The 14,780-nt window shown below is 41.4% G+C and overlaps 1 protein-coding gene across 5 annotated transcripts in view; it reads left to right on the top strand.

Moving 5' to 3' along the window:
• Jarid2 (jumonji and AT-rich interaction domain containing 2) overlaps positions 1-14,780 on the top strand; it is a 177,599-nt gene that overhangs the window by 131,846 nt on the left and 30,973 nt on the right. For all 5 annotated transcript variants that reach the window (XM_031359578.1, XM_031359579.1, XM_031359577.1 and 2 more), the window contains 2 exons: positions 4,814-4,983; positions 13,036-13,212. In XM_031359578.1, coding sequence (XP_031215438.1) covers positions 4,814-4,983; positions 13,036-13,212 — 347 coding nt within the window. The remainder of the gene's footprint in view (positions 1-4,813; positions 4,984-13,035; positions 13,213-14,780) is intronic.

Raw genomic sequence — 14,780 nt, forward strand, 5'->3', positions numbered from 1 at the left:
GTACTTGAAGTCCTAGCCAGAGCAATTAGGCAACAAAAGGAGATCAAAGGGATACGAATTGGAAAGGTTTCCCTTCTTTTTTGTGTGTGTACACACTGTTTTTGTTTGGAGACTATTAGAAATTTTGTCAGCAGTGAAATTCAGTCAACCCAGGATTTGCTATTATGCTGTAGTAAGAATTGCCCTAGAAATAGACTCCTACACAAAGGAGTAAAGTGGCTTACTGTAAATGGCTGAGGAGACCTAGACATGGGACTCTCATCCTAGTGTCAGGCTTCATATGGGAAACTGCCCTGAAAACTTTGATCTCCATCTTTGAGAAAGGGGAAAGGACTGGGACGGGGTAAGGAATCTGTAAGGACTCTTTGGGCTCACCCAAGAACTTTGTGCATGAGATGTTTGCTTTTGTTGTAAAAGTGTTGATTGTCTTTTTATACCCTGAATGATTTTTTAACTTTTTTATTTTTAAGAATTTGTGGTATGTATTGGGCGCATGTGCTCATGTGGGTACATGAATGTGCTCATATAGATGGAATCTAAAGGCCAATTTAGGTGCTATTCTTTGCTTTACTTGTTGAAACAGTGTCTCATAGAACTTGGGTCTCGCTGATTGAGTTAGGCTGGCTGACAGCCCCTAGGATTCTTAATGTCTCTGCCTTTTGGAGTGCTGGGATTCCAGGCTGGAGTCACATCCAGCTATTTACATGGATATATGTTGGCTCAGCCTCAGGAAAGACTGCATGCTTGCATAGCAAACACTGACTGAGCATCACCCTAGCCTCCTTACATTGTTTCCACTGGTCTTGCCCACCCCAATCTTCTTTCTGCTAGGTATTTGGATTGTTATTCCTGCCCGCCTCCAAATGCTTAAGTATCTGCCTTCTAAATAAGTAAGTGAAGTGTTGTGGATCTATGGCAGCAGAGTGGCATTCTGTTAATATTTGAAGACATTGTGGAACTCTTGTCTTATGCTGGTTTGTCTTTGAGTAAGTAGGACAGTAGAAGGGGTTAAGGGGTTGGCCATGGTGGTGAACTGCTGCTTGAATCTCTGAGGTGACTTGAGATACAAACCAGGTCATTCTATTAAAAGTTAGCATGCTTCTCACTTCTCCTTGTAATGTGAACTGCACTTTGCTTTCCCGGCTATACTCTTTTTTTCTTTTCTATTATTCTGTACCACCTGGGGGCTTGTATACACAAGTTGTTGAGCCTTTGTCCCAAATACCAGATAGAAATACTAGGTGGGATCTCTGCTTTTGGGAGCTGTTTCTTTATTTTATTTGATTCATATGCACCTTTATATATCAGTGAGGATGTTACTTGTTTATGATTTATTATGGTCTTGAAGAGATTTTAAACAACCTCTCTTCCTCCTAGTTTTTTTTAAGTGACATGTTCTCTTTATATTTCTAAATCATAGATAAGTTATGGTCATTCATTTTTCCTTTGGCTTATATTCATGAGATTTGTCCCTTTAATTGGCTTATGAGGTCTAGAATGAGGGCATCTTACTAAAAAATTAGCCTTACTATTTCTGTGGTTGGTTTTAGGGCTTTCCTGGCCTGTGCCATGAAGGCTTGTCTGGCTAAGAAGCACTGGAGGCCCTGCTCTCATTTTGTCGCCTTTTATACTATAGCCTACCGGGAAGTGGTCCTTTGGCCTTACTTACCCTTGCTAGGCAAGCATTCTACCAGTGAGCGATATCTTCAGCCCAGTGTTTGGTTTCTGTAGGCTGTTCCTCTTGTTTCTCCTTAATTTCAGAAGCCCTATACTGCAGTATGACTGTGAAGAATTCTTAGGCCAGAAGTATTTTGTTGTAAAGCATTTTTGCGCTGCTAGTGAACTAAGAGGTGGTGCTTCCTTTCTGAAGGTAAGTGCTAGGCAGCTGTTGGAGGGGTTGATTGCAGTGGAGCACCACCCTCCCATACCTGCACACTGGGCAGCATCCTCTGGAAGGGTACATTGTCTTCTGTTGCCACCGGTCCTGGAGTCTCAGATTTTTCCCCAGAATGTTACAACATTCTGCAGTTCCTCACCTTTATTCTAGTCATCCACTCACTTGTGATTGTCCTTGCTTCAAGGCTTTGGCTCCATGTGTCCCTAGAAATCTTGCTATGTTGTGCAGTTAGAGCAAAGGCCATTGCACTCCTGGTCAGTGTTGCCTTAGGGCAAGGCACCACTGCGCTCTCTCAGTTGCTGCTTTTCACCAGTGCTCTCGCAGTCTTCACAGATGCGCACTAGAGCTTGCCCCCTCTTCCACGGGCAGCTTACCTTGGTGCTTCTTTAGACAGTACCTTGGTTTCATAGGCCTTGTGAAAGAGTCTTTTCAATGAATAGCGGTGGAGGCTGAGATTGTGGCTTGGTTTCTGGTAACCATTCCTGTCATTTGCTTTGTGTTTACTTGGTTTTAATTATGCCTGTGATAGTTTCTTCTTGTGGTGAACTTAGTATTTTTATAGCAGGAAGCACTTAAATGCAGGCAGCATTTCTATGAACTCTCCATAGGATTCTCTGGAATCAGATCTCTTTTGGATGTATGAAGAATCGAATCACCAACAAAAAGTTGGCACCATCTCTTTTCAGAATTTGACTCCAAATTTCTTTAAAATGTAAAATGTTAGTTGGAAAAGCAAGGCAGCTCTACCTAGTCTTGGGACAGAACAGTGTGCTTTTTGCATTTAGTGGTCCCTAGTATGTGGCTTCTGCTAAGAGCAAGCATGAAGAAAGAACCATCAGTAACTTGAAGCACGTTGGCCATGTCTTTTAAATTTTGTACTTAAAAACACTAATAAGGCATAAATACCCATTCGAAGAAGACAGAAATTTGAAATTAAAATGTAAAAGTTGAACACAAATACCCCCAAATTAGTTAAGCAGCACACGTCTGTGTAAACACACTTCAGTGTTGCTTATGATGGTATCTTTCTCCTCCTCTTCTCCCCAGTTACAAGCCAATTAGTTGATTTGCACAGAAGCACGGTGTTTCTATGGTACTGTGGATTTTCCCTGTCCTAGAACACTTAAGGGTTAGGTTGGTGCAATGCCTTGTTAGTGTAAAATCCCCACATTTGGGGAGAAGCCCTCCAAGCTTTAGTTTAGTTAGTCAATTGGCGTTGATGGGTCGGTGTTCGTTTGTACATTTGGGTGCCAATGACATTGGGTCTGTTTGCAGGCCAGAGGAGGCCATCAGGGATTCTGCTCTGTCATCCTCTCATGCTTTCTCGTTCTTTCAAGATGGGTCTTTGAATCTGCAGCTAGGCCAACATCCAGCTTGCACTAGTGATTTCTGGTCTCCACTTGTAACAAGGTAGGGCTGTTGGCATACTTGCCTCTATGCCTGAGCTTGACCTTTCCTAGTGAGCTTCCTTGTGAGCTCACTTTAGTCTTTGAGAGCTGTAGTTTGTCCAGTTAGCTCTCCAAATCACATGGTTTCCTTTTAATCCAATCAGTAGTTAGAAATAAGATCTTCAGAGTCTTAGAGATGGGTAATTAGGGAAGAAGGGAAGGTATAATAAAAATGAAAGACAGCTTAATTTTTGGCTCAGCTGGTAAGAGCACCGACTGCTCTTCCGAAGGTCCTGAGTTCAAATCCCAGCAACCACATGGTGGCTCACAACCACCCATAACGAGATCTGACCCCTTCTTCTGGAATGTCTGAGGATAGCTACAGTGTACTTAAATATAATAAATAAATGAATCTTTTAAAAAAAGGATTTTTTTTCTTTTAAATAAGGCAGGAAGCATAATGCTGGGGAGCTTGGAAGATTTGTGAAGTTAAGATGTTCAGATGTAAAGCTGCACCAAATAGACTAATGTGCATGATAAATTGTTGGTTTAAAATATCACTGCCTTGAGCACACTGCTTGCATAACATTGATCCCAGCACTACTGCAAAGGGAACTCGTGCTTTATTACGACACTGCTGCTCCAGTTACCAGTGCTTCACAGTGTCTGACCACAGTGTGTGATGCTGACAGGCGACTCTAGACTTCGTGCTCTGTATGATGAACTGCTTGCTGGGGATGTGCTCCTGTTCTAAGATGTATTTCTTCAGCATGCATCTAGTAGATGCAGACTGCTAACTTAAAGAAAGATGAATATAAACTAAGATTGTTCTCATTCTGATGGTTTACATATATGTGCTTTTTGTTTTTGTTTTTAGTTTCAGGATTTGATTTTTTTTTTTTTAAAAGAACAGATTTAGTGCGTATATGTAGAACAGAAGACAGTTTTCTGAGTTCTGGGGATTAGGCATGGTAATGAGCATGTTTTCCCATTGTGTCATTTCTCCAGTCCCCACTGCTCTGTCAAGTTAACTCTGCTGCAGCTGGTGTACATTCCCCATCGTATGACTAAATTCAGGATGTTAGGAGTGGGTCATTAGTTTGTTAGAGGTAGAAGACCAATAAAGGTGAAGTATCAGCACACAATAATTTCCTTATTGTGAAATAAGTGGAAACCTAGGATGCTGTTTAGTACAAGAGCCACTGATCCTATATATTGAAACATTTTTCTTGTTGGTTTTTGAGCTATAGGCTGTAGAGTCCAGAAGCATTGCACTGATCTTCCCACTTCCTCACTGTTTTTTTTTTTTTTTTCCATTTTCTCTACTCACACTTTATATCTCCATCGAGAACGATAGCCCCTTAGGTGTATCTATTGTACCGTAATGCAGCTTGTGGTTTATGAGAGAGATATAGAGCCTTAATTAGTAAGAGTTTGTTCCTCCTGTATCATGGTTTTATTGCTGCATGTGGTCCTATATCCTCCAGTCTCTGCTTAATTTAGTTCTCCGTTTCTTTTGTTGTTGCAGGCCCAGGCTGCAAGCACAAAGGAAGTTTGCTCAGTCTCAGCCGAACAGTCCCAGCACAACTCCCGTGAAGATAGTGGAGCCTCTGCTGCCCCCGCCAGCTACTCAAGTATCTGACCTCTCTAAACGGAAGCCTAAGACAGAAGACTTTCTCACCTTCCTCTGCCTTCGAGGTGAGCTTGAAGTATGCATGACACCATGTTGTGTTCTTTCTTTGCCTTGCATAACATTTGTGGGCAGGGTTTTCTTGGCTTTTGTTTGTTTATTTTTAAAGAAAGAGCCCCATGACAATAGGGCTCTGTGTATATGAAGACGGATTCAAATTCATAGAGCTCCGCCTGCTCCCGCCTTCTGAGTGTTGCATGAAGCCAATGCGCCACTGCTGCAGTTTCTGTGGTGTAAACTGTGGTGTAAACGTACGTAAACACGTTTAGAAATTTAAAACAAACTAGGAAGACTTGTCCCTCTGCTATACTTAATGCCATACTTCTTAGCCAGGCGGTGGTGGCACACACCTTTAGTCTCAGCAGAGGCAGGTGGATTCCTGAGTTTGAGACCAGCCTGGTCTACAGAGGGAGTTCCAGGATAGTCAGGACTACACAGAGAAACCTTGTCTGTGAAACTTTTTAAGGAAGTGGAGTGGAATGAACAATTGGAGCAAGACCTGAAATGTTTGCCTGCTGCGCATTTATCTTTACATAGCTGCCGTGAAGGGGCGCACATGTTTCTGCAGAGGCATAGTTAGGATCTTCCAAGTGTGCACGTGGGGAAGAGAGCCTGAATGTGTACTGTGAGTAGCGACTTAGTCCATTACTGCCTTCCTTTCCTGGCACCAATCTTGTTATTCTTAATGAGTTCTGTCTTCTTCTCTTTGTTCTGACTATAATTATTAAGAGATTTAAAAGAGCTTAATGCAGTGGAGCAATTGTGGGTTAAATGATTCTCTTATTTACATTTTCTGTTTATGGGGCACTGCAAACCATGGGGGATTCCTGAAAGAGGGTCATGAACCATGCATAACCCACAGTTCATTCTTAGGACCATAGCTGTCACTGTGCAGCCTTCCAGCTCTGCCCAGTGAAGGATGTCTATGGAGGTTTGGGAAGGGGAGTTCCCAGTACATATTCTGACACAGCCGTTGTAAAGGCAAGTTGTCTTCTGTGGGGCCTGGCCACCTTATTTCCCATGCCTTTTGGAATCTTCCATAATGTTCTGTCACTCCATTGCTGGCGAACTTCGCCAACCTTTATTGAACTTTCTACAGTAGACACATAGAAAACAGATTAGGCAAGGGAAAGCTGCTGGGTAAAATGTGTGATCCTGTCAGGGTAGGTTGTGCCTTACATAAGCAGCCTGAGAACTCTGTCTTGGGCTATATACAAAAACTGCTTAAAGGGAAGGCACTTCTAAGCTGTTTCTTGTCAGATATCAGTAACCTTTCTTGGAATGTTCTGCGTTGGGGGGAATTCTTCAGAAACCCTCTGTTAAGGTTCAGGGGGTCGGTGGATCAGGGCTGGTTGCTTGAAAGGCCAATGGTTCAAGTGCCTAAGTTAGGATTTGGGCAGGTCTCTAGGTTTTGGGTGAATTAGGAAGAAAGTCCTGTTGGTGAGTGCTTCAGCAACAGCATTGAAGCCATAGGGCAATAAGTTTGGGCCTCTGGAACAAAGCTGGCCCTGGATTGTTGCTGACTTGTGCCCCCTTCACCTTGTTTGTTCATGCATGAAGTGGGTATTCTGTTTCTGTAGTCACAGTTGGTGGGGCTAAACTAGAGATAATGGGTGTAAAATGGATCCCGGTAACTGCCTGAGAGGTAGCCATCTAAGCATATTTATTTGCTGTTTTTATCTTATTTTACGGGAGTGGCAGAAAGGATAGAGGTTTACATTGGAGATGAGTCTGGGTAGTCTAAGAAGCATTCTCAGATATACTGTCTAGGTAATGGTACAAGCCAACCAGTAGCAGACATTTTATCTGCCGACAATGCTGACCCTGCTGGAAGGAGTACGTTCTTTGTTGTATCACTGGTCTTCACTATTGGGAAGGGAAGTTGTAAGTCGGGTAGTTTAGCAGGATGAACAGTCACCATAATAAGAGAGAATTATCTGCAGGAAAGTAAGTAATCTCCCAATTGCAAGGAACATGGAGTTTGCAACTAGTGAAGTATCTTGAGCAAAATGGGAATGGTTTTTGGGGAGGAAGACAAGCTGTCTTAGAGGGCTCCATGAGTTTGGGGTAACTTTTATTCCGTCTTAGTTTCTGAGCATAGAAACTTATCAAAGTGGATTTCATCCTTCGTTGGCTTCTCTGGCCATCCTGCCTGCCCACTGCTTTCCCTGAGTCACTCTGATCTGATGTTCTCTGTTCCCGTGGTGTCTTTGCTAGTAATGAAGGAATCAGAAGCCTTGGTGTTCTTGATTTTCCAGGGATGAGTGCTTTATAATTGCCTTGTGACCTTGACTCTTGATGTTTGGTCCAACTTCGGGCCAGCTTGCCTCAGACCTTGTCTGCTTTGCAGGCAGTTACAGTCCCTCTCCCTGTCAGATGGCTGGCCTGGTTTCAGGGGTATATTCAGAATATTTTCCTATGCCTCAGTGGCTAGAGAAGCTTGTGGTGTTTGTTGGGCCTTCTGGAGCTCATTCAGGTATATGGGGGCAGGTAATGGGATGGCAGAAGTCTCTCAGTGCTTGCATTGCTGTTGTGCTGGCCAGGATCTTTGCTGGTGCGTGTAGATTTTATCATGCATTGTTCTGAAGCTCCCTGTGCCTGTGCCTTGTAGGAAACAAACTTTAATTTCTGTGGGAGTCTGAAAAGGCTTTTCATAAACCATAAATCCATGTTCAGACTTGATGGTATATGGTAATTGGAAGTTGGAAAATCTAACTTTATTTATTTCCACTTCTCAGCCTGTGCTAATCATCTTGTGGCTAGGAACTACTCAGACTGAACGCCATCATAACTATTGTATGGTGTTGGTTGTCTATTCAGTTAGCATTCAAAGACCACAGACTTGTGGTATTTCATTCCTGTGTGTGTTTGTGTGTGTGTGTGAGTGTGCGTGAGTGAGTGAGTGTGTGTGAGCATGTCTACAAAAAGGCTCTCACACTTGGTGGTTGACCTTTTTTTTTGTGTCAAATGGGTATCGTTTTTTGGAGATGAGACAAGGTTTTTAAGGTCCCTATTGTGAGTCATGCTCTACTGTGATTTCTATGTGTATGAGTCTACCTATACAGAGACTATTGGGAAGGAGTGCTACTAGTCAGCCTGTGTGCTGTCAGGGAAATGGTGCTCATTCTTCTTAGTGCTGCATCCCTTATCTAGAAGTTAGGCCTTACACAAGGAATTGACAATATTACAATTACATAGACAGTGCCTGGTGAAGATGCCTTTAGGGCGTAAAGTCATCACCTCACATGCTATTTTCCTCAAAAGTCCAAAACAGGTTATAAGCTCTGTAGCTGTCTTTTCTAAACACAGATTTCTTATCTCTAAACTCACCTATAACCTGGCCCACTTACCATTTATCTTCTCTGGGAAAGAAGATTTTTTTTTTTCTTTAAGAAAAATATTACCCCGGACAGTGGTGGCGCATTCCTTTAATCCCAGCACTTGGGAGACAGAGGTAGGTGGATTTCTGAGTTCGAGGCCAGCCTGGTCTATAGAGTTGAGTTCTAGGACAGCCAGGGCTACACAGAGAAACCCTGTCTTGAAAAAACAAAAACAAAAAATTATATCCATTTAATTGTGGGTAACAGTCTTTCACAAGCAAGGTCAGAAAACAACTTGTGTGATCTGAGCCTTGCTTTCTGCCATTGTGGGTCCTTAGTGTCAAATTCAAGCAGTAAGTATGGTTGTTCACTGAGCCATCTCTCTAGTCTGAATTGGCAAATTTTACAACTTAGTTGTTTTGAAGACTCGTTATTAATATGACATGAGCAGTAGCCTAATGATTATGCTGTGAATTGTTTAGAGTGCCATTACATAACATTGCCATACACTGTTTCTCATAAGAGTAGTTTTGGCCACGTATACTACTAGCACCCTGTAATATTTTCCAGAACTAGGGCTCTTTCCTTAAGCTCTGGATGCCATGGGGACCATCTCCATGGCTCGCATACCCATGATTTAAAGGCCATTCCCTTCTGGGATTTCACCATATACCTGGTGATGTCTCACTTGAACATCTTTTAAATTTAAATTACAAATTTGTCTTTTAAGTCGATAGGAATTTTCTAAAATATGAGCATGAATAATAGCACTTGGAAGTTCTGCGTGTACATTTGCAGATGGGTGACTTCTGTGGAGAATTCTCCCACCGGGCAAAGACCAGGAATTCAACAGTGATATTTCCCTATCTTCTTTTAAAGGACCTTCAGCATTGTGGGTTTCAATGTAGGAGTAAAAGTACGAAGTGTGTAGAACAGAGTAGCATGCACATCATTTAGATTCATGGAGGCGTTTCTTTCCCTTTTCCCCTTCCCCTTCCCCTTCCCCCTTTCCCCTTTTCTCTCCTCTCCCCTCCCCTCCCCTCCCCTCCCCTCTCTTCCCCTTCTCATCTTTCTTTTCTATTTATTTATTTATTTATTTTTGGTTTTAGACACAGGGTTTTTCTGTGTAGCCCTGGCTGTCCTGAAACTCATTCTGTAGACCAGGCTGAAAACTCAGAAATCTGCCTGCTTCTGCCTCTCAAGTGCTTATGGAGGTATTTTTGTAGTTACTGTTGTTGCTTATAGCTTCTGGTTTTATGGAACATGAGATATGCCAACTCATTGGGCATTCCCTATTAATTGGGTCACCTAAATGACTCCGTGCAAAGAAAGCCTTTTTCTAAAACAGCGGAAAAAACAAACCAAAGAAAGGCTCTGCTGATAGCCGAGAGCTTTGTCTGTTTGCTGGCATTAAGAATTGGTCAATGAGGGGAAGATGATGGCTAGGGAGGGCAGAGAAAAAGCCCAAATTAGAAAGTGTAAGCTTTTGGATTAAAATAATTTTTGTTGTGGTTGTAACATACTGCAGTTTGATTTTTGTCCAGATGAAAACATTTGGTTTATACTTCAGTAAATATTGTGGAGACATTGCCAGCTAATTTTAAAAAGTAATGAAATACAACTTTGGCATAGCACAGATGCATTCTGTAGTCCCCATTCCTTCTATCTGGTCTAAAGCTTTAAAAAGAAAAAGATAATGTAAGTGAATAATCAGAAGAGAAATACGTTCCTGTTGTAATTTTAGCAGACTACTATTTATAATCATTGAATATGAATCACTTCCTTGCTCCACAAAAACGTAACTCCTCCCCTCCCCCATACACCTATTCCTCCCAAGCATTCTCCTTCATTATTTCAAATACATGACTGTGAAGGAGAGCAGAGATAATTCTGAGTGGTAAATTAGCACGTCTCACGAGTAATATACTAAAAAGGGCATTGTCTGTATCATAACGAGAAGATGCCACTCTGAGAATGGCTTGTCTTATGGTGGTTTTCTTGGTTGGGAATTGTCTTTCGTCTGTTTCCCTCCCTCTGTCTCTCTCTCTCCCCCTCCCCCCAAAAAATGTTCCTGGATCCTTTTACAAAATATTTATAATGAAACCTCTTTTGTACTGAAGAATGAGAAATGATTTCCCTCACCAGCAGTGGTATAGATTCATGCCTGCATTGAGCATTTGAAACTCGATTCCTCCTCTAAACTGCTTCCCTGTACGTCACAGAAGCAGTCTTGTTCTGGGTGGGTAGAAAAGGGCTACTTTTCTGAAGCACATATCTTCAGACATGTCTTTAACTCTTTTTCGATCGCTTAGGTTATTTACTATTTTCAAGATTACAGAGTGGGGTTCTGCCAGCACATTGATTTCTCCACTTTTCATCTGGCTACAAGGTTGTTAACTTGTAAATGAACAGGGCATCAAGACTCAGAGGTAGATTTGTCAACATTATAGAGGTGGAATATGCACCACAGATTTTACTTATATTGTACCTATGTCAGTCTGACAGGGAGGTCAGTGACATACAAATTCAAGGCCAGTTCATGCTGGAGAGGTCTGTCTGTGTGTGCTTTCTACATGCCGTACTCATTGTTCCCAAGTGGTCTTTCTCCTAAACAAGGGGTAGGTTGGCTTGGAGTTTTAGTATTATCCTGAAAGGCAGACCATATCGAACTTAAGGGTTTGTGGGTGCTTGACAGAGGGGGAATAGGTTGAAGACTGATGTTTGGACTGAAGATATCTTCTCACTTCTAGTGGTGATGAATTGAAATCCACAGCTAAAAGTCAAGTCCTCAAATCTTGCCAAGAGACCCTACTGTAGAGCTAACTGTATGTGACTCGCTCAAGTGGTAACATGGCTAGTTTCTATTTTTTTTTGAAGATTTATTTATTTATTATATGTAAGTACACTGTAGCTGTTTTCAGACACTCCAGAAGAGGGCATCAGATATCATTACTGATGGTTGTGAGCCACCATGTGGTTCCTGGGATTTGAACTCAGGACCTTCAGAAGAGCAGTCGGTACTCTTAACTGCTGAGCCATCTCTCCAACCCTATTTTCTATTTTTTTAATCTCACTTTCTTTACTCTTATTTGACAATGATTTTTCAAAACCAATGTCTAATTTCAGAATCTTCCTTCTGTCAAGAACCTGATTCTAAATGATATTGATCAAAGGTGCCAAAATAAACCAGAAATAGTTTTGCAAGACTTCGTGCGACTCTTTCCGGAGTCCTTATTGCTTGTATTCCTCTGGTATTAGGTTGCAAGAATTAAATCATTTTATACTTGTTTTTCCAGTGTTGATTCAGATAACTTTTTTTTTAATTTTAGATATTTTCTTTATTTACATGCGAATTTCTCCATTCCCAGTTTCCCCTCCAAAAAACAAAAAAAAAAAAACAAACAAAAACAAACCCCTGTTGCCTCCCCCCTCCCCATGCCTGCCACCCCGCCCTGATTCAGATAACTTAATGAGTGCTGCTGTTCACCATCCCACCCATTCCACCATTCCCCATCTCCCACAACTAGCCAGGGTGGGAGTTTGGGGTGTGGGGAGACAAGTTTCATGTAGCCTATGCTGGTCATGATGGTTCTCCTGCCTCTAGCTCTTAGGGATTTGACAGTTGATGCTATTAGGAATGATTTCAAACAAAGAAAAGATAAAGGCAATGTATCTAGTTATTTTTGTGTTTTTCACACTAGAAAAGGAAGTTTTGTTTTATTTAGGACAGTTTATCTTCATCTATGTCTGGGCACTATCTGAGTGCCTGGTGCTCCTGGAGTTCATAAGAGGCAACCACATCTTTTAGGACTGGAGTTGAGAATCACAGTATGTTTGCTGGAAATAGAACTTGGGTCATGTATAAGAGCAGCAGATACTCTTAGTCACTGAGCTGTCTCTCCAGGCCTGGCAGGATGTTTGAGATTTCCTTTTGTGATATTCATAGGGAAGCTGTCCAGAAGTTATCTGTGCAGGTACTTGGTGGTGCACATGGGGAAAGAATCCAAGGTTGTTATCAAGGTTTTTAATAGCTTCTGGTTCTAGAATGTACACTAATCTGTTGATTGCATCTCCCTCAGGATGTTTCATAAGGGAAATGCACTAGAAGTGACCCTCCCTTTATTTTCAGAAAGAAAAGAGAGAAAAGTAGGCGAGAATGTAGAAGTGTGGATTCTTCTTTGTATGAATTGCTTAACTTGTTTCTAGCCCAAGGAGTTTATTTTAGTAATATATCCTACGGTATATATGTCCTACGGTAACTTCAGAGTAGTTTGTAAATACTTAAGGTGGTAGGGGAGGGATTCTATACTTGACCTTTATAATAAGATAATAGAGTGGCCTTGTAAAAAAAATTTAGTTCCTTCCTTCCTCATCAATAATTGATTTCTTTCCCTCTTATTTCCAAAGTTTTAAGTTAAATGCACAAAGGAGAGTAAACCTCCAACAATATGGTTGGACATTTTCATTTTACTCAAGATGAGTTATTCATTCCTTGCTGCTGTTTGTGGTTCGTTTTCCACAGGAATATTACAGATAAGATTCTTAAATCTTTATCTCTTCTGGGCGATTTTTGCTTGAAATTGCTGACGGATACAAATGGGGTCATACTTCGTGGGGGATATGTAGTAGTTGTAAATAACTGTGTTCTGCGATGAGCATCTTTGTAAACCTCTCCTTTGCGTTACTCCTTTTGGAAGGGGTGATGTCAAGATTGATGAATTATGTATGTTAACCCATCAGGTTCTCCTGCGCTGCCCAACAGTATGGTATATTTTGGAAGCTCTCAGGATGAGGAGGATGTCGAAGAGGAAGATGATGAGACAGAAGATGTCAAAACAGCCACCAACAATGCTTCATCTTCGTGCCAGTCAACCCCCAGGAAAGGAAAAACTCACAAGCATGTATACAATGGGCATGGTAGGTTCACCATTGAGGCTTTATAAGGGGCAGTGGAAGCCAGGCTTTAGGTGAGAGTTGAGAAGAAATTTGAATGATTTCAGCCAGATTTCTTCCGTATAATTCAAGTACAAAGAACGTATAGTAGTTCAGCCCAAAAGTATTCTAGATGAAAATGAAGATGTTGTTCTATGTGGAAATGATTATAAATGTCGTAGGAACTTATGACATACAGACGACAGGTGTCAGAAGGAGGAAAATTGATTAAGATTGTTAACAAGACACACTTTTGTTATCAGGTTTCTCTGTGTGGCTCAGACCGTCCCAGAACTCACTCTTTAGACCAGCCTGGCCTTGAACTCAGAGATTTGCCTCCCTCTGCTTAATACTAAATTGGTAACTTTTTATGTATATATTGGAGTATATATTATGTGTATGTATGTAATACAGAGAGATACAGAGACAGCAGTTTAGTTAGGGATATGAATCAAACACAAAAGGGCACTCAGTTTTAAAGGTTGATGGAATAAAAGTTTGTTAACCTGTAACTATCATCTTCAGGAAGTTTTAAAAATTTTTTGTTATTATATCACACATGAATGTAGGTCAGAGGAAAACTGTGGAATTAGAACTCCCTACCTTTCTGTGTGTGTGTGTTCTGTTGAGTGAACCCAGCCTGTCAGGCTTGTATCATAAGATAACACATGGTTTTGCTCACTGATCCATTGTCTATGTCCCATCGTGGAAACTTAATGATTGAGAGAGCTGTCTTTTCAGTTGCCTTTCAGGTTCAAATGCATGGATGAATTGTGAGAGATGAAACATTTGTGGGATAGAGTTTCATGTATTTCATGGGATGGGAGTCTGCTGTCCTACTATTTTTGAGCATATACTTGTAGGGAAAGTATAGTAATGACTGAGGCTGTATGTGGGAACCTGAAAAGAAGACTTGCCTTGGTAGTCGGGTGGAGGAATTTGAATTCCGAGAATAGGGAGCTCAGTGATTTTTTTAAGTGTGAAACTAAGATCAAATCAGTAAAATTAGAACAATCTGTTTGTGGCAGAGTAATAGGGAAATTGATTGCAGTCAGAGATTCTACCCAGGAAAGCACTGATATGAACCTGGGATTACAAACAGGCAGTGATGTGACTCCTTGCAAGGACGTGAGGGGTGTGATAGTGCAAGGATTAGAGGAGGTCCAAGTGCGTATTACCTGTTGAGCAGCCACTGTAGCTTATCCTTATTATGGTTGAAGTGCTTCAACCATCTCCTTGGCTCTCTCTTCACTTTCAGTGTGAATCTTCTCATGCTCACCTAAGTTTTTTTCTACCAGGAAGATGATTGCTCTGTACCAGATGATTCCTCAGATTTCTTGACCCTTTGTAAGAGGCAAATTGGGCAAGCACCTTTCATCTCACACCTTTGTATTATTGCTTTTCTTGTCAGCTCTTTTTGTATGCTATAGTGTTGAAACCCAGAGACATCTGTGAACTCTGGGATTCGGAGATAAATGCAAGGAAAAGTTTAGTGAAGAGGAGTTTTATTTTTACTACTTTAAAAATCTGGAGCCTGAACAGACAGTCCATTT

Source organism: Mastomys coucha, unplaced genomic scaffold (assembly GCF_008632895.1).
Source record: "Mastomys coucha isolate ucsf_1 unplaced genomic scaffold, UCSF_Mcou_1 pScaffold7, whole genome shotgun sequence".
Lineage (NCBI taxonomy): Eukaryota > Metazoa > Chordata > Mammalia > Rodentia > Muridae > Mastomys > Mastomys coucha.